This window comes from Limulus polyphemus, unplaced genomic scaffold, assembly GCF_000517525.1.
Source record: "Limulus polyphemus unplaced genomic scaffold, Limulus_polyphemus-2.1.2 Scaffold1708, whole genome shotgun sequence".
NCBI lineage: Eukaryota > Metazoa > Arthropoda > Merostomata > Xiphosura > Limulidae > Limulus > Limulus polyphemus.
The window spans coordinates 104,531-123,962 of NW_013667318.1; the positions used below are offsets into that span (position 1 = coordinate 104,531).

General features: G+C 34.1%; 1 protein-coding gene across 1 annotated transcript; it reads right to left on the bottom strand.

Moving 5' to 3' along the window:
- Positions 1 to 18,599: 18,599 nt before the first annotated feature.
- LOC106464643 (circumsporozoite protein-like) lies at positions 18,600 to 19,040 on the bottom strand. Its single transcript, XM_013924801.1, has one exon. The coding sequence runs from the start codon at positions 19,038 to 19,040 to the stop codon at positions 18,600 to 18,602; it is 441 nt and encodes a 146-aa protein (XP_013780255.1).
- Between the last annotated feature and the right edge of the window lie 392 nt (positions 19,041 to 19,432).

Sequence of the window (19,432 nt, forward strand, 5' to 3'; positions counted from 1 at the left end):
TAGGAATGGCTAGTGCAGATAGACCTCGTGTAGCTTTGCGCGAAATTTAAAACAAACAATCAAACCTGTTGTCGTCTTTCCGGTCTGAACCTTGGAATCTCTGACCTGGCTGGTGTTACTGAAGAAATATTAGTGAAGAGAAACTATTAAGTGTGTTCACAGGACTAAATGTGACACGTTCCTTGTAAATAGCGTTAGCACTTCGCACATTGAAAAATCAATGTTTATCTATATAGGTTCCGACACGGGTAAGCGATGGTAACTTTGATCTGAACGCCACCTATTAATTTGTTCCAAAAATGTCTAATTTTGAAATAGTTGGGTTCGGTTTTGTATTGAATTGTGAAGATGCAAGTGGTATTAAAGTTGAAAGTATTGCTGATAATACTCGGGCAGTTTTTCAGTCCTTTTTTTATAAGTCTCTATATTTAAGAGTAAGGCGTTACTCTATAGAAGTCTAGGTTTTCATGACTTGAACTACCTTATCTGTTAGGTAACCAAAATTGATATTTTAGTAGTTATTTTTGTTTTATTCAAGCACAAAGCTACACAATGGAGTATCAGTACTGTGCCTACCGCAGAGAATTAGCCGGAGATTTGAGTGTCACGAGCCCTGAAGCTCACCGCACAGCCACCGTAGGTGGGCTTTAGTAGAGCAGCTTAACTTAGCGTTAAGCCTATTGAATTTTTACAACGCTAAAAATCGGGTTTCAATACTCATGACGGGAAGAGCACAGATAACCAATTGTGTAACTTTATGTTTAACAACAACCAAACCAACATGGTGGAGACGCCATCTACAGTGACTCCTGCAATACAAGAATTGTATATAGCATTTTCTAAATAAATTCATATTGTCTGAATTAATTCTGCATGTATAATCCATTACTTGGCATTATTCCATTCTCGTAACATTTTTTTCTTTTATTATCTATCCTGATTAATTGTTTTTAATCACTACTTTACATGCTAATTTTAATTCGCATATTGGTTATTTTGTCTTAATAAACGTTTTGTGTAAGCAAATCAGTTCTTTCATTGCACAAAGTTTTGAATTGTGCGAAACATGAAGCTCGTGGTAAGCTGATAACATGTTATTATTGAGACATTATATTTTAGATTTATTTCTTTTTAATGATGTGCAAAAAAGTTTCACAGCGTACATTGTACACTGTATTGTGTAAAAATAACCTTTCATTGCATCTTTTCTGTCAGCCGGTGGGACAGCGGTAAGTTTATGGACTTACAATGCTAAAAACCGGGGTTCGATTCCCTGCGGTAAACACAGCAGATAACCTCCATATGGCTTTATTTTAAAACAAACAAACTATCTTTTATTATATACATGAACACTAAATAAAGTTTGGTGTTCCTATTTTGGAACATTAAGTATTTTCGATAAAGACAAAAATGTACACAACCAAGTTCAGGCAGTTAGTTTTTAGTCTTATTAGAAATATTAATCTGAACAAACAAAAAGAAACTGGTTCTGAAGCAGCTCTATCTTATTTTGGTAATTAATGTATTAAAAGTTGAGTAGCATTTTCCCCGTTTATATTCTATACCTTTACTATGAAGTTCGATATTTTCTTTCTCCCAATCCTACATGTTTACCAGCGAAATTTACGTTTATTTTCTCTCACAATTATTTAAAGTTGTTGGTACAGTTAAACACATTTCCTGTTTAACCATGTATACATGGGTTAATTAGCACAAGTTTGTCTATTTGTGGAATTTTCGCGCTAAGCCACTCCACGACTATCTCCGCTAGCCGTCTCTAAATTTGAAGTGATAGACTAGAGGGAAGACAGCTAGTCAACACCACGCACGCCGCTCTTGACATACGTTTTTATCAACGAATATAGGGATTGATCGTCACGTTATAACGCCTCCATGACTAGAGAGTATGACGAGTATGTTCGGCAAAGGGTTTCGATCCCGCAACCCGCAGATTGCGAGTTGAGTGCCCTAATCACCAGTCCATGCCAGATACTGTTAGCACAAGTGAGTCTTTTCTAGTATGACATAAATGTTCACTACAGTACAGGTGAATTTTATACGTTTAATAATTCTGTGTGTTTATTCGTACGGGTCAAATACATTATATTATAATTATTATTACTGATCTTTAGGTCCAGTTTGAACTTTGACGATCATGGTTCTCCATAGGTTCCTGTCTTTTTTTTTACGTTTAAAAATCTCAGTCACACTGACATTTATCGATTTGCTTATGCTACTGATGTAGTTTAACCTTGGTCTATAGACTTATACCGCTAGAAACCGGGTGTCGATACCCTGGTGGATAGAGCACAGATAGCCCTTTGTGTAGCTTTGTGCTTAATAACAAACAACAATAATCTTCGATATTTTTTTAATCCTCTATTCTTCCAGTAATTACCAAATTTTCAAGTTCTTCCTTTCTCATTATGTGTCCTAGGAAACTCAGTTGTCTTTCTCTGATGGTTATGATCAGCTTCCTCTGGGTTTCTACTCATCTCGGTATTTCCTCATTGGTTATATGGTCTGTCCACGAAATGTGTAGCAATCTTCTATAAAACCACATCTCTGTGGCTTCAAGTAGCTCGTCGTTGCTAAGCGAGATGGTCCAACACTCATTGAATCATATGTTTTACTATGATTATTCTAGGCAAGAACTGCAGTGGTTTGCCATTGCCTTCTGCAAGTTACAATGCTCAGCTAACTAGAGCAAGATTTAACTGCCGTTACTCTGGTAAGACCAGGTTTCACCAACCAAAAGCATTTACCATCCTGCCTCAATGGTTTCACCTTAACCCTGGTACGGGGCCCTACCAGGTGTTATTAGCTGGGCAGGCTGGATCTGGGGTGATTCGACAAAGGGTAGGGTCGACCACACCCTGAAGATTAAGTATTTAATCCCAGCTACCCCAAATATTACAGATACAGATATGTAGTTTGTATTTTCTAATGCTATATGTTGATTAGTTTGTTTTTGATTAAATACAAAGCTCCACAATGAGCTATCTGCCCTGTGCCCACCGTAGGTATCGGAACCCAGGTTTTGGCGTTATAAGCTCTCATTTTACTGCTCAACCACCGAAAGTATATTGATTTGTACTGATAAATATTTCATCTTATAATATGTAGGTCAACTAGTTACAGATAAATGACATACTGGAACGGTTTATTATTTTTCAAAGACTTCTTTTCTATCAAATATTATTTTTTATATTTAAGTTATAGTCCTTTGGTTTTTAATGTCAGTTAAAACCCTGAAACACTTCAATCGTATACATAAAAAAAATATTTTCTTTTCTATTTTTAACCAAAGCAAGTTTTCAGTTGACCAAATGTCGAGCAAAGGAAGAAAATATGAATGATTTATAGCAGTAATTACTTTCAATCTGCGAAAGTTTAAATTTTGTTAAGATAAATGAGCTTCGAATAGTTACATAGTTTATACCAATTTTAAACTGAGAAGGCATGCATCTCTCCGTTGTCATGACAACCACTCTTCGCTATTACTTGAAGGAAACCGTAACTTTTAGATTTTGTGTGTTCCAGAAATACGTCTGTACTTAGTCTTTGACCGATCGATAGTTCTGGTGAACATCTGATTTACTTGCCGTGGATCAGTTTGTTTCACTTCACAGCCTCGAGCTTCAACATCCCCGTTCACGTGGTCATGAATTTTACAAAACATTTGCGAATTCGCGAAAGCTTTGAGCCAAAAAGTCTAAAAACAAAACCAAGATAAAGAAAGAAGATCTTCGCTAACATGTTAAAAATCCCAGTTATGAATACTGCACATCAAGTGTTGAATAGGACGATTAAAGGGAAGAAAGGATAGGACAGACATTTAAAAAACAGTTAAATTCAAATAAAAAACGTCCATGTATTATTGTAGAAGAATAAGCAGCCAGATGAACATATATTTAAATACAATTTGATAATCTATACTCCATGTCCAGTCCTTTCATTTAGACGAGTGAGCAGTTTTAGCTGTTTTTTTTTTATATCCGAGCTTTACAAATAACAAAATGACTCCTAAATGACATTCACTAGTAATTCGAATTTGAAAAATCATATAATGTTGATTATTCGGCAGTAGCAAATGATTCCAGCGTAATTTAAAGGAGCGTATAAAAAAGAACCGACCCCAAGTGGCACAGCGGTATGTCTGCGGGCTTACAACGCTAGAAACCGTGTTTCGATACCCGTGGTGGATAGAGCACAGATAGCCATTGTGTAGCTTTGTGCATAATTAAAAACAAACAAAAGAACTTTGGTTTAGAATTTCTCGCAAAGCTACACAAGGACTATCTGTGCATAGCTCTTCCTATGTTTGAACTGATAGACTAGTGGGCGGGAAACTAGTCAACAGCACCCGCCGCCAACACTTGGGGTATTCTTGTCTGAATGCATAGTAGGGTTTCAACTGTCACTCTTATAGCGCATCCGCAGCCCCTAAGAGCGAAGCGCGTTTTCGCGACATCAGGTATCTAAACCAGGAATCCCTGGATTCACAACGCGGACATGTTAAAAACTGCGCCACACCCAGCCTCGCTGATTAACGAACTCGTTACAATCTTGAGATCTTGGTAAGTGAGGCGAGAAGTTCTGTTTGTCTGAAATGTTAACTCGCGAGTTTTCTATTGATTAGCGACCCACGCATATTTCACGTCTGTCCCTAAGCGCCAATGTTCTACTTAAAAATAAACACAGAGATGTAAAGTGCTGCTCTTCGTGAAAAATTGTTTTATTGACGACGCTCCTCATTAACCAGTCGGTAATTAGATGAGTTTATAGCCATGACGTTTTAGCCGCGGCATGACGGCTCATAGAATGGTTCCGAGTTTGTTTTTTTTAGTTTTTTTAAAGTACAAACTTTAATAAATAAAACGCAATGAGTAGGTTTATACTTATGCTAGCTCAGGGTTAAATTGTTGACGTCACCAGTTAGGTGTACTTAAGTGCCGTGTACAATTTTGCTGAATACCTGATGATGCCACGGTAACAGTGGCAAAACGTTGTTTTTAAATGATATATTTCTTTCTATCTCATTTTAGCTGTTTTTGAATTTTAAACATTTAGCTCCATCTCTTGACCGATTTGAGATCTAATTACAGCCACAGCTATTGAGGATTGCCTCTTGTTCTCTTTTTAAGTAGACTAAGCTATATTATAACAAAATATGCCATCACTCTATTATTAACACTAACTAATATGAAATATAAATAAATTTTTGCCAGAAAATGCACCAACAAAATAAACTAAAATCTCAAAAAGGTCACTGTGAAATTTCTGAATTACCTACTTTCCCTATACTTATTTATAGAAAAAATTAATAAGGATGAATTCATAAGATTCGTTTACAAGTATTTATTGAAATCTATAGAGTTTCTTGTTATTTTGATTAACATTAATTGCATTTTTACTCAAACTTATAAATACCTTAGATAAAAGAAAACTATCTTGACGTCGTATACCAAATAAAAACAGAACATTATGTATATTAACAAAAAACAAACAGGTGAACAAATAAATGAAAAAAGAAAAAAAACAGCACTTGAAAACCGTTATTTAAGATTTGAGAACACAAAGAAATGACGTAGATAAATAACTCTGGTGCTTTGCGCCACAAGACCCAAACAACCAAACCACAAAGAAACGGGTATCAACGCTGTAAGGAAAAGATAAATATGTGGTCAATGTTTCGATGAAATAACTGTTATTGATCGTTTCTCTCAGATTTTATCACGCTACAATGCTTTTATTGTGTCGAGTGTGTCTGAAAAGTCATTATGCTGGGTTACAGATCGAAAGTCTTAAGGTTTTAGTCACGATGGGCCGATGAATACGCTCCACACTGTCAGCTTTTAGTTTGTTTGTAATTAAGCACAAAGCTGTACAATGGGCTATCTGTGCTCTGACTACCACGGGTATCGAAACCCAGTTTCTAGCATTGTAAGTCCGCAGACATACCGCTGTGTCACTTGGAAGCTCAGCTTTGGGGGCGTTATAACTGTGGCAGTCCATCCCATTATTTGATTAAGAGTAGACGAGTAAGCGGAGGGTGCTGCTTGCTAGATGCTCATTCTCTGGTCAGGACTCTGATCTGACCGTATAATCCATGTGTTGCTTAAGGTTGAAAACAGCAACATTGCGTTTCGTTATTCGTTATATTTGAAGTAAGTAACGTCTGCGTAAGATCACGGTTAAGTTCTAAGATAACTACACAACAAATATAAAAGTATTATATAGGCTCTTTAAGTGGTTCTATGCACCTTACCAAAGTTTAACAACAACTGAAGATTCTGAATAAATTACTATACAGTTTGACAAACCATTTCCAAAAATTCAGACAAGCGTAATAATAGATTATTTCAAAATCAGTCGAATGTGAACACACAATGTTAACAAAACACAACGTATCTTAACATTTCTGGTGTAAATATATGAAAATTAAAACCATTTATTACAAAGAGATAAAGCATTGGAAGAATGAAACAAAGCACTTTTACGCTATTGGTCGGTTGTTCGTAAGTAAAAAAAAAAAAAAGTAACCAATTATATGGTTATTTCTCTCACTAGGATATAAATCTCATTTTTCATGTAAAATATTGCAACATAAAAAAAAAGATGTTTTGCAGAGACCGTTAAGCATCGTCTCTCTCTTTGTTTTCTACGGCAACATACGTCATCAATAACAGTCAGGAATCCGTGTACAAAATTCATGCAAATTGTGGCGAAATTCGGGAGATATTGAGCTGGAAGAATCCTGGTACAGCCTTGAGGCTTCATTTAATCCCTTCAGAGAGTTAAAGAACAAAGCAATCACAGGAGACTACGACTGGAAACAGACGTTTCGTGCTTCACAACACCAGAAGGCTTTAAAAGTAAAATATTGTTTTTGCTCGGAATATCGTCCTTATCATCCAGGTTTGTCGAATCCAGAATGCTAAGTATATGTATCTCTAATTTCATTAAATATGTTGGATATTGGTAAATATTATATGAAAGTTGGGGTGGGTGGGAATGATTCTTTACACATAATCCATCTATTGTTTTTACTTTCTTCACTGCATTAAGTCAGAACAGAAACAAAAAAATCATAATTATAGTGGATATAACTTCTGAGTAAGAACTTTGTTTTATTCTAGAGGTTAAAGTTTAAAATAATATTGTATTTTTTATAAAGCAGGTTTTATTTTTCTAATATGTCTTCTACAAATTGTATAATATGTTAAGAGAATGACAATTTCTAGACAATCAAGACCCTGTGATATTATAATACTCCCGACATTGACTAATCTGCTTTTTTTGTAAAACCAAGAGTGAGATACCACGAGGTTCAACTTAGTAATAATTACTTAGAAAATAAGTCTTAGGAAAATGTTGGTGCATCATTAGAGAGAACTCAGGCTGTATCCAAGCTCTTACAAGAACTAATAATGACTTAGTACAGAAAAGCATACACCTGATAATTGAACTAATAACATTAACAGTTCGAAGCAATGTAGAGACATAAGAAACCACAGGATTTGCGTTTTTACTTTCTGCACTTATTTGAACTGATTCATGAAAAATAGAATAAGATGATGAAGTTAGGTGTAAAGAGGGTGAGGAACTCTTTAACATGTTAATGGAAAGATTAAAGAGGTTGTGGAACTCATTAACATGTTAAAGAAAGGAGTAAAGTGTGTAATGAACTATTTAACATGTTAAGGGAAGGAGTAAAGAGGTTATGGAACTCTTTAACATATTAAAGAAAAGAGTAAAGAAGCTGTGGAACTCTTTCTTTAGTTGTCCGAACCGAAAGAATTAAGAGAAACTGATAATTTATTGACACTTTATTTGATTTAATACAATTACTGTTTGTTTGTTGTGTATAATACAATTACTGTTTGTTTGTTGTGTATAATACAATTACTGTTTGTTTGTTGTGTATAATACAATTACTGTTTGTTTGTTGTGTATAATACAATTACTGTTTGTTTATTGTGTATAATATTATTACTGTTTGTTTGTTGTGTATAATATTACTATTACTGTTTTTTTTGTTGTGTATAATATTATTACTGTTTGTTCGTTGTGTATAATACAATTACTGTTTGTTTGTTGTGTATAATATTATTACTGTTTGTTTGTTGTGAATTAATGAACAAAAACAACCGACGGATGTTATGCTGTGTCTACAAAACGTCGGGACTCGGATTAGAAACCAAAACGTCATCCGCCTCAAATACCTGCAAGGCAAGTTAGTTTGTTTGATTTCGGATATTAGCGCATAGAGCTACTCTAGAGCTATCTGCTCTAACCGTCCCTGATTTTCAATTGATGGACTAAAGGAAAGGCAGCTAGTCAACACCACCTACCGCCACATCTTGGGCTTCTATTGTCAGACAGAATAGTGGGGTTTGACCGTGGCTCTTTTAATGCATCAACAGCTACAAAGTGCGAAGGGTGACTTATTTTTGGTGGTAACTGAACGCGAACTAGGAAACCTCAGATTAACAGTCTGTCAGGCTAATCACTGAGACACGCCTGACCCGAAACTTAAAGAAATAAAACACGATAAAAGACGAGTCTGCGCATTCATTATTACTCATTCGATAGCTTAGCAGGTAGTACTAAAAAAAAGATTGTTTTTCATAATTTCAAAAATCTACCATCTTTTCTGTTGAAATTTCCTAGCGCTTACCTTTTGATTCTCATCTATACAACCTTACATAACTGGTTCCAAGACAAACATCTTTCCTCCTGTAATATATATATACGTCATGCTCAAGAATCGTTAATAGAAAACACGTTAAATACACAAGATGTAAACCAGTTTGTATCAATATTAAAATTTAGACGATAGTTCAAAACATAAAGAAAAATGCCAAAATATGCTTCACGAATACCTAGAAATTTCCTCAGACCTAGAAATATTTGAATATCACATTTTTAATATATGATTCACGTTAATAAACTAATGAAAAACTCGGAAACGGTTACTACTAAGATGCTTACATTTTTTATAGTAAAGGCAGAAGGAATACTTCGTTTCTGGCAGACCGACAACTGGATAGAAAATTTGCTCTTTTACATTCGGAACGTTGGCGACACAAGAAAAAAAGACAGAAATTTCCGGAAAGAAATTATATTTTATTCTATTGTTCTAAAACCTCTATATCGTATTGGTTCTTATATCTTTAACCAGTCACTAAAAATTTCGTTTTGGAATTAAACAGTGTCATTACATCTTCAAAGCTTAACGTACTTAGCAATGTGATTAAAAATCAAAACACAAACTGCAACTATGACGTGGTCTGATTTGGTGAAATCTGTTGTAACTGTTGGTTTATCTAATTGTTTGGTGACGATGATGCAAAGGGGCAATTCTTAAATAGCAATACTTCCAGATTGAATTATTACAGTTTACAACCAGATTAGATTATCACAGTTTACAACAAAATTAAATTATTACAGTTTACAACCAGATTAGATTATCACAGTTTACAACAAAATTTAATTATTACAGTTTACAACCAGATTAAAATATTACAGTTTACAAATATATTCTGTAAAAATGTTGGTTTGCTGTCCCACTATTTGTAATTTTAGCAATAGGTCGCCCTCCAGTGACACAACGGTTTGTCTGCGGAGTTGAAACGCTAGGAACTGGGTTTCGATACCCGCGGTTATCTACAAACAAACAAACAAGCAATAGGTCGGTTGGTAGGAGATTTTATATAATACTGTTATTAACTGGTATTTTTTGACTGCTAAGAAGATTTGTTTATTAACTAGGCACCAGGTAAAACTGTTGTCCGATTGCATGGTTTACCATATTATAGGCACTCGAATCTATAGTCTAAGTTATTGATGTATATATATATAATTCTTGAACTTACAAAATATTTGAAACGTGATTATCAGAATGGGTCTGCAAAGAATAGATGAGAAAAAGTGGGTAAGAAAATACAAGATTGCAATCATCATAAAAAAGATAATTGTGCAAGTTTGAAGGGTCAGTCGGAGGACAACAGACCAATATTTTTTGAATGATAGTCTTACATTTTACTCCTCCCCAAAACAATCTAAACAAGGGTCGGTTGCACTACTCTTCTTTGTTGAGTTATTATATTTTTATGGGATTTATTTATTCAATTGTTACATTTTATTTTCATCATATTTATTGGCTATAGGCACGTACAAAATAAAAGAAATGTTATGTCAAGTTACAACGTAATGATGCTTAATTCACCAAATGACTTAAAGGATAAACTGTTGATTCAACACCCCCTTAATGCGATTTTCTCCTTCTATGTCATGGTCCTAGGAAGGAAGAAAGTGCCACTCTTCAACCGAAACATAAAGGAACATAAGTTAACAATGGAAAGAGAAAACTATAAGAAGTTCTATTTCCTTAACGTGATGGTTACCAAGGCATACAACTCATTTACTACAAAACTTTGAAGAAAACCCACAGATCAGGGTAAAAATCTCGACTATAAATCAAACCATCCCAGTAGTATAAAACAGGAAACATAGAATGCGTAATTTCGATAATTAACAAGGTTTATAATACTGAAGCCGCTAAGAAAGCAGAAAAAAGAAACATATCACTACAACCATCTTTAGAAGTGGATAACTTGAACACTTGATAAAGAAAAAAAATAGAGATGATAAACACCGAGAATAATCAGGAAAAAAACATACAGATATACAGCCATATTTTTCTATGTCAAAAGTCTCTCAGAAATCATATTGCCATGTTCCTCTATGTCAGAAGTCTCTCTGAAAACATACAGAAATATTATTCTATGTCAGATGTTTCTCTGAAAACATACAACTATATTTTTTATGTCAGAAGTCTCTCTGAAAACATACAGCCATATTCTTTTATGTCATAAGTCTCCCTGAAAGGATACAGACATATCCTTCTATGTCAAAAGTCTCTCTGAAAAGATACAGACATATCCTTCTATGTCAAAAGTCTCTCTGAAAACATACAGCCACATTCCTTTCTATGTCAGATGTCTCCCTGAAAACATACAACTATATTCTTTTATGTCATAAGTCTCTCTGATAAACATACAGACATATTATTTTATGTCATAAGTTTCTCTGAAAACATACAGACATATTATTCTACATCAAAAGTCTCTCTGAAAACATACAGAGAAAATGTGAACAACATCAAGTTCAGAACTGTATTCAGAAGCCTCAAAACAATACTATCCCAATCAATAAACTCCAAATCACTTAAAGACTCAATGGAGAGGAAAAATGTCATTTACAACATCCCCAGTGAATGTAGACACTAGTACAGTGGAGAAACAAAAAGATTAACAAAAGCTAGAATTCAGGAGCACAATAGACATATATGACTCGATAATACCGAACTATCTACAACCGCCCATCATGCCAGAGAAAAACCATACGATAAAATGGCATAAAACTAAAATATGGATACGAGCCATACAAGAGATAAAGCAAGATAAAAGGTTTCTGCATTGACCTAACTGTACCACACACAGTCAATCTAGCATAGATGTCATAAAAACCTGGATACTTCTCTTGAAAACATTCAAATAGTTAGTTGATTCAAACTCTAACGGCAGAAACTCCAGTCGAGTGGATAACACTCCAGATTTCCATCAAAATCACCCAGGATCTTACCCTAGCTACAATCAAAACAGAAAATAGACCTTACGACTTCCCTGAAAACGGCAGCGAAGTAGCAGACGAAAGAAGGATAAAAAATTAATCATTTGAGTATATCTTTTATTATTTTTATCATATTTGTTCTTATGGCTTCATATAGAACCATTTCATGGAATTTAGTGCATAAAATGAAGCATCTAGATGCTAAACGTGTTCAGGTATTCAATGTGTTTAGAGCCTAAACGTGTTTATATTTTAAATATTCACTGTGTTTAGATTTTAAATATTTCTAAATATTCACCGTGTTAAGATTTTAAATATTTTTAAATATTCACCGTGTTAAGATTATAAACATGTTTAGATATTCATCGTGTTTAGATTCTAAACATGTTTAGATGTTCATCGTGTTTACATTCTAAACATGTTTAGATATTCACCGTATGTACATTCTAAACGTTTTTAGATATTCAACATCTTTAAATCCTAAACATGATTATATATCCATTGTGATTAGATCCTAAATATGTTTAGATATTTAACGTTTTTAGATTCCAAACATGTTTAAGTGTTCAACGTGTTTAAATTCTAAACATGATTAGCTGTTAAACATGTTTAGATTCTAAGCATGTTTACGAATAGGGCATGCTTAGACTTTGAATGTGTCAAAAAAAAAGTGGACAAGATATACGTTTAGAATTATGTTACGGGTCTACACGCCGTTTCTACAGTGCAACCACAAGTTCATCTATCTCTATATTTTCACAGTTTCAGTATCTGAAAACATATTGACTGATCTCTTAGGCAGTATTACAAGGGGGAGCAGTTGCCCCCCTCACTTTTTGTCGAAGTGTCGATAAAGCTTAACCCTAATGTCTGTCTGGTACGGTTTTTGACAATATGTTTCTCAATATTTAAGTGTTTATAGTTAGATGGCTTACAGAAACAGCGCACACTCGGTAAATGTGCATTCCACAATTGTATTTTCTCTGATGCAAACTAGAGGGCGTAGTAGTGTTTTGCTTTTTTTTTTTTCTTTGTACAGTAAAAATGAGTGTCATTGAACCGTGACGCTATAAATAAAACAGTTGGTAAATCTGTGGCACATAGTATACACAGACATTTACAGTAATAAACCCAAACTCCGCCCACATTTTGGCCCCAAATCCCAATGACTAACCACCGGAACCCACCAGGGGAGCTTACAAACTACCCTTGTTTTTAATCTTGCACGCTTCTAACGCTCATCAGGAAATGCTTGACGTTTGTTCTACAATGAGATTTTACTTCTCATATGCAGGAGGTGAGGATGAGGTCACTTTTGAACAACTTCTTTCTAGGATCCCAGTAAAACCTAAATATCGTCCTGTCTCTAAGCAACGTGACAAGTAAATTATAAGAACACAAAAGAAGAGTGGATCATGCGGATAGAACACCCTGAGCTGGGAATTTGCTCTTAACGTTTTAGTGGAAAGGGTTCTAATAAAGTTTCGTGGGAAGGATACAAATCCCTTTGCAGTGTGTGTCAATAAAATTTCGTGGGAAGGATACAAATCCCTTTGTAATATGTGTTAATAAGATTTCATGGGGAATGACAGAAATCGATATGTAATGTATTATTACATTTTATGGGGAACGATACAAAGCCATGTGTGATATGTGTCAGTAAAGTTTTATGTGAAGAGATATAAATCCTTGTGTGGTATGTGTTAGTAAAGTTTTGTGGGGAGGAACATACATCCCTTTGTGGCATGTGTTAATGAAGTTTATGGGGAGAGATATATCTCCCTGTGTGGTATTTGTTATTAAAGTTTTGTGGGGATGGATATAAATCTCTGTATATGGTATGTATTAAAAAGTTTATGAAGAGGGATATAAGTCCTTGTGTGGTATATGTTAGTAAAGGTTTATGGGGAAGGATTTAAAATGTGGTTTAAATTATGCAGGAAGATCTTTTTGAAATGGTGGATTATAATATGAAGCAGGAAGATAGTGTTAAAACAAAATTAATTAAGTGTGAAATAGAAAAGTCTTGTTAAAAATGGATAAAATGTGAAACCGGAAGACTTTGTTAAAAATGGAGTAAACCTATAAAAGGAAGATCCTAATATAAAAGTGGATTAAACAAGAAATATGAAGATCTTGTTGTAAAAAATAATTAAATGTGAATCAGGAATATCTGATTAAACAGTATCTTGCTTGGTCAAGTGAAAACAACAATGGAGAATAATAATGGCTGGAGACGGCTTGAATGGGTAATGAAGAAAAACTTTAATATAAGTTTAACATAACAGCAAATGTACAACGTTTCGACAAGGTTTTGTCATCATCAGGTAACAATAGAGAATGTAGGGGGATGCATGAAGCCTCAAAGAAAAATTGTACCTAACATTACTAAGATCACTCCAATAATAACAACTTGGATTGGATGTATTCAATCTATGCAGCAGCATCAAACCGTTGGCCTGTGTTTCGTAGAAAAGGATTAAAGATACAGTCCAATAATTAAAACAAAAGGAGGATGGAGAGCCAATTTATAAGATTGATTTAAATAAGGTTTGTAAGCTATTCTACTCAGATCATGGAAGCAGGTTGTTTATGGATTGTCTTTAACAAAGTAGCTGGTGAAATTTATTGTAACAATGCAAGACGTTGTCAGTGAATTTGTATGAACATATAGAATACCCATGGTGTAGCATAGCAAAAAGGTGTCAGTGAATTTGTATAAACATATATAATACCCATGGCGTAGCATAGCAAAAAGCTGTCAGTGAATTTGTATGAGCATATATAATACCTATGGCGTACATAGAGAGAAAGGCTTAGCTGTCACTGAATTTGTATGAACATATAGAATACACATGGTGTAACGGAGCATGAAGCTGTCAATGAATTTGTATGAACATATATAATACCCATGGTGTAACAGAGCATAAAGCTGTCAATGAATTTGTAAGAACATATATAATACCCATGTTATAACAGAGCATGAAGCTGTCAATGAGTGTGTATGAACATATAGAATACCCATAGTGTAGCAGAGAGAGAAGCTGTCACTGAATGTGTATGAACATATAGAATACCCATGGTGTAGCATAGCAAAAAGCTGTCTGCATTTGTATGAACATATAGAATACCATGGTGTAGCATAGAGAGAAAGTGTCAATGAATTTGTATGAATATATGGAATATCCATGGTGTAACAGAGCATGAAGCTGTCAGTCAATTTGTATGAATATATGGAATATGCATGGTGTAACAGAGCATGAAGCTGTCAATCAATTTGTATGAATATATGGAATATCCATGGTGTAACAGAGCATGAAGCTGTCAATGAATTTGTATGAATATATGGAATATCCATGGTGTAACAGAGCATGAAGCTGTCAATGAATTTGTATGAACATGTAGAATATACATGGTGTAACAGAGCATGAAACTGTCAATGAATTTGTATGAACATGTTAAATTATCCATGTAACTTTATTCTGATCAGGAAAAAAAAATGAATCATCACAGACTTGTTGTGTAGAAACATATTATGAGAATAAGTAAATCCAAAAAACAATCTTCTTTTGATCCTTTATCAGTCGGAGTGGTACAATGGTGCGATCTTGAAGCATTGAGTTACTTGAATCAGTTAATCACGTATATGAGGTACTGAATCACATGGTTACCGAGAACTGAAGGAATCGTAGGACAAATCTACTCTAATTACACTTTTTCATTGAGACACACTGCTAATACTATTCATGAGTTAGCGAAAAGCTGAAATATCCAACAAGATAAGGTATATGAGGTCACTGATGACTAGTGTTACAACCCAAAATGGAATATTCAAAATATCAAGTTGAACGTTTTATATTATTTTCGATGTTCATGTTGAAAGGTGACATGCTGGTTATTTCTAAGAGTGATCCACCGGTATTAGTATCTTTCATAAGAAAAATCAACAATATTATCGCAAAATTTACCATTAAAAGTTGCAAAATATTCTGGGCTATTTTCGAGATGGCTAAAAGACGTACGTGTTAAATATTATTTGTAATTATATGTTACATTCTTTTACTACTTTGAACTTCAAAATTATTTATCGAGATCCTTATACATATAACTCCAAGAACGTTCGACAAAAGAGGCCCTAAATAACAAACGTTGCCGGTAAAGATATATAGTCTTAATGACGACTGGCTAACATTTTAAATTATTTTCAAATTTCATGCTGAAAGACGACATGTTGGTTATTTCTAAGAGTGATCCACAGGTATTAGCATCTTCCATATGAAAATCAACAATATTATCGCAAAGTTGACCATTGGTATCGGACCAAAGAAACGAACCAAATCCCTTTTACAGAATCGTTTTCCGAGGATATGAAAAATAAAGATGAAATGCTTGGAGTTATCATAGACCTAATGATGATAATAATTTCTCATCAAAGATAGTTTGTTTCTGGATGAGTTTAAGAACTGCAACAAGTAAGAATCAAAAAACGTAGAGGGTCTTTATAATTTAAGAAAGTTTCTTTGTGACATATTAAAGAATAATATTATTATTTTAAAATTGTTTCTTTTAAAATTTGTAAAATATTTGGGCTATTTTTCAAAAAGCTAAAAGACATGCGTGTTAAACATTATTTGTTTTACTTCTTTGAAAAACTTCAAAATTATTTATCGAGATCCTTATATAACTCTAATAACGTTCGAGGGCCTAAATAACAAACTTTGCCGGCAAAGATATATAGTCTTAATGACGACTGTCGACCAATAAGTATCAGAGTTAAGATTTTGTTTCAACAATCAGATACTGTCAAGTTTTAGACTTGTCTACAAAACACGAAGTTTAGAAGATGTGGAAACTTTAATTTAAGAGCAGATAGTGAGTGTGAATATAAGTCTAGCTGAAATTGTGAATATCTTGTTTTGAGTTTTGAAAAAAGTAAAATATCGGAAACTTGTAACTTATTGCACACAATATGGTCCGAGTTAATTACAATTTCTCTAATAAATCATAGTGCTCTTATTTATCGATAAGTCTGCCATTCCTAAAATAATTCAGTCAATAGATAAACATACAGAAAAAACAAAAAAGTAGTGCCGTGGATAATAATATGTGCTAAACAAATAGATTTAAATTACCACAAATTATACTTTCATGTAACATAGGCCTAACAATCGTACAAAAGAGCTCCAAATAAAATTAATGTTGACGACTCCATATTTCTATTAGAAATACTTAAAACATAACAACAGAAATATTTCATTCCCAAACACAATAAGTCCGACTTATTAATTCTGTCAGCTTCATTTGTTGTTATATATATATTCATACGTTACTTCGTAAACTTTCCCATCATAGAAGAAAATGAAACAACAGACAAATAACATAATTTTTTTTTCAAAAGTCACTTCGTAAAATAAAATTAGATAAATAATTGAGAAAACGGAGAACGCCTACACATCAGGCTAACATAGAGGATTAGAAACGATCACATTGTTGAAACAAGATAAAACAACATTAAAAAATAAGTCCATTCGGAATTAAAAATATAAGAAATATACCTGATCATGCCTTCAGGTTAGTATTAGAGCCATTTCACTTATGAAGTTAAGCTTTTAGATCGTGTGTTTTTTCCTCAGCAATGTTTTTATGAAACATGTCATCTTCATTTATCCCTAATTACAACAGAACAGATGCTTGGAACAGAGAATGAGAAAAAACGATGTGAAATTTGCTAGGCTAAACATCGTAGACGTAAATATGCAGGAGCGCTACCTCTAACTTACACTAAATTTTATATCCCGTTCAGCTAAAATCAAGTTAATAATGAAACATCTAAGCAAAACTTTACGTGTGAATATTAATATACTTACAAATATGAAAATCCTAACTATGGGATGCTTTAATGATATTTACATAAAGATTAGTTCGGTAACTTATCAGGTTACTCTGTGTGTCTAGACAAATGATTGTAGGTTTCCTGCGTTTAATGACGTGTTTTGAAGTGTTTATACATATCTCGTAGCAACGTTGTTCAGAAACCATCGTAACGTTCCCATACTTTGTTAATTCTACTAAAGATTTGCAAATTGTGCGATTAAAATTAATGCTATGATTGGTTGGGGATTTATTAAGTATCGTTAGAGAATGGAATGAAATGGGTTGAGTTATGGTTTTCATAAAGTTCAGTTAGAAGTAAATTCCTATGTTTGAGGTAAATTAATATGAGAACTATTTAAAGCTGAAAAGTGGTCTGGCTGTATATTAGTCCACATTCAACAACAGTAAACAGGGATAACCCAGAGTAGAAGTGGAAGGTCATAAAAGAACAGCTTGACCTGGACAAGAACAGGAATAGATCAAGGCCACGAAGCGAAAATTTGTTATAAACCTTGTCCAGCCTTTACACATGGTTTCAGTTGTTCAATTCAAAGGTTTCCCACACATCTCGAGGGTATCACAGTGGATAAGTTTAACAATGTAGTAATTGATGCTATGGCGTCATACGGGTCAGCGGAATTCGTTAAATCGCTAACAATGACGGTGCTGCAACGCGTCTGGCTTAAGTTGATAAGACAGACAACAAAATCAAAGGAGTGGAGTGAGATGGAGAAACACTGAAAAGCCCTGTAAGATACTGATATTATTCTAGACACAGACAGCAACATCGGGGTATTGCTGTTGTGGTATTCTCAGATGTACTTATGGGCAAGAATATTAAACGAAAACAACAGGGCGAAAGTCAGAAAATGTTAATCACGATTTATCTAAGTTTTTGACTCTGACTGAGCTGAAGAAAAAGACGAAAACCAAAATTCAAACAACAGGATTTTTTTTATTTATTTAAAAATTAACCAAAGTGAACGAAAGCACTGAAGACACAATACAACGTTATTATTTAAACTGAGGAGAGCGTTTTACTCCAAAAGTTCTGAAAGAAACCGAAATAAGATGGAGAGAGCTCTTTACTCCAGAAGTTCCGAAGGAAACCCGAATAAGATGGAAAGCAAACTTCGGATCTTAACGTTACCTTGTTCACTTTTACTTCTAAAATCACGAGTTCTTTCCATCTTATTCGGGTTTCCTTCGGAACTTCTGGAGTAAAGAGCACTTTCCATCTTATTCGGGTTTGCTTCGGAACTTCTGGAGTAAAGAGCACTTTCCATCTTATTCGGGTTTCCTTCGGAACTTCTGGAGTAAAGAGCACTTTCCATCTTATTCGGGTTTCCTTCGGAACTTCTGGAGTAAAGAGCACTTTCCATCTTATTCGGGTTTCCTTCGGAACTTCTGGAGTAAAGAGCTTTCTCCATCTTATTCGGGTTTGCTTCGGAACTTCTGGAGTAAAGAGCACTTTCCATCTTATTCGGGTTTCCTTCGGAAATTCTGGAGTAAAGAGCACTTTCCATCTTATTCGGGTTTGCTTCGGAACTTCTGGAGTAAAGAGCACCTATACTTCATCCAACCTATTAGTTTACTAGATATATGCCATGTAAGGTAAGAGGAAAGTGTAAAATAATGAGAAAGTTTCAGCTGATCTTTAAATTGGGTCTTAAACTGTGACACTAGAATAGCATAGTATAAGTTCACAAAATATTACTCTGTTGAAACAATACGAAGGAACACTAGGCTAACATAACAAAAATAAGAGTTAAAGTGTTGAAACAAAAGAAGTAACATCATGTTAAAATAACAAAAATATAATTTAAGGTGTTGTAAGAAAAGAAGCAACATCATGTTAAAATAACAAAAATATAATTTAAGGTGTTGTAAGAAAAGAAGCAACATCATGTTAAAATAA